Genomic DNA, 1,441 nt, shown 5'->3' on the forward strand with positions numbered 1-1,441 from the left:
TATCTTTATAATTACCTTGAAATCTTAATTAATTCTGTCTCCCATCCCCTTGATTTCACTAAGTTAAACATTTATTATAATACTTAATCAATACATTCAATCAATGAAATCGGCTACAGCGTGATGTTAACCCTTTGCATGCCTATATATAAATGTCTAGATACAAGAAGATGTAGAATTGTGCTATAAATTACCATAGAGATACTATCTATTATATTTAATTTTAAGTATGTCAGCTGATCTTGCTGCGTTAATCGGACACAACACAATGCCTGGATACTAGTCCCTGGTCAATTCCGTATCAGTACCAACCAAACAAGAAAACTAAGGAGCCCCCAAGGAGATATCAGGGTATGACTATCCGCATATGTTCTTATGTACAAAAACCAATTGTTATAAATAATTTCCCTTACTGAATCGAGAGCCGAAGTCAGCGGCCTTATTAATCACCTCCCGACGTTGTGAGTTGGTTATCTTAGAGGAGATGGACATATCCTTTTCTTTATCAAAGGGGCGAGTGCTAGGATCATCCTCATTGCCCTTTTTACACGGCTGAAGAGGTTGTGATACATTTCCAGCTGCATTGGATTTCTGTTTTTTATCCTGGAATTGGTAAGCGTGGACCAGCAATAAACTACAGCGCTTGCCATAACTTACGTTGTACTTGTGGATTCTCTCCTGCATAGCCTGTGATAACCTGGCAGGTCGAGTTACTTGACCATTGTTTGTACCAAGTGTACCTGTGCTGACACCCATGACTTTATCTTGTAAACGTTTGATTTTTTCCTCTGGTGTTTCCGTCCAAGACGAATCTATTCCTCCTGATTGGGAACTCGGTGCCGATCTTCCACTTTGAAACTTTCGACTTCTTAATTTAGTTGGATCCACCCTTGAAGCCCTTCCAGTTGAGTCTGGAGGCAGTACCATCCACTCATCTCGTTGACTTCGATCCTCGCAAGCATGATTTTGCTCAGTCAACGGCCCTTTCAGAGTGTTGCTATGTATCTTGGCATTAACTAGTTCAGTTTCCATGTCACCTGAAGGAGGTAAACTTGGACCGATGTCATCGTCATCACTGCTCTCATCTTCGCCCTCAGGTGTGTGATCGTCTGCTGGATTTGCTAAAGGTAACGTTGGTCCGACTACCCTCCGTCGTTTATCAAAATTGTCAACACCATATTCAGGATATGGTGTCGGCTGCTCAAATTTTCGTTTTTCGCTTTGATCCATCGCATGAAAACAGTGCAGTTGACAGGGAAGGAAGGAGCCCATTCATATTGTGTTTATCTTGATAGATGATTATGTAAACATTTAAAGGATAATGTAACGTAACCGGTAAGCCGCTCGGCCTTGTAAGCCGCTCGGCCACCATACCAGAATTCTACGCGTCATATATTTTAAAGCTATTTAATCATCTATTATATTACTAAAAATATCTAAA

At 40.6% G+C, this 1,441-nt stretch overlaps 1 protein-coding gene across 1 annotated transcript; it reads right to left on the bottom strand.

Moving 5' to 3' along the window:
* Nucleotides 1-393: 393 nt before the first annotated feature.
* ANOM_011856 (GPALPP motifs-containing protein 1) lies at nt 394-1,230 on the bottom strand (the record flags this gene model as incomplete). The annotated part of the gene is made up of 2 exons (XM_015557111.1): nt 394-603; nt 658-1,230. 2 exons carry the CDS (start codon nt 1,228-1,230, stop codon nt 394-396), a joined length of 783 nt encoding a protein of 260 aa, XP_015400767.1.
* Between the last annotated feature and the right edge of the window lie 211 nt (nt 1,231-1,441).

This window comes from Aspergillus nomiae (genome assembly GCF_001204775.2).
Source record: "Aspergillus nomiae NRRL 13137 chromosome Unknown contig00918, whole genome shotgun sequence".
Taxonomy (NCBI): Eukaryota; Fungi; Ascomycota; class Eurotiomycetes; order Eurotiales; family Aspergillaceae; genus Aspergillus; species Aspergillus nomiae.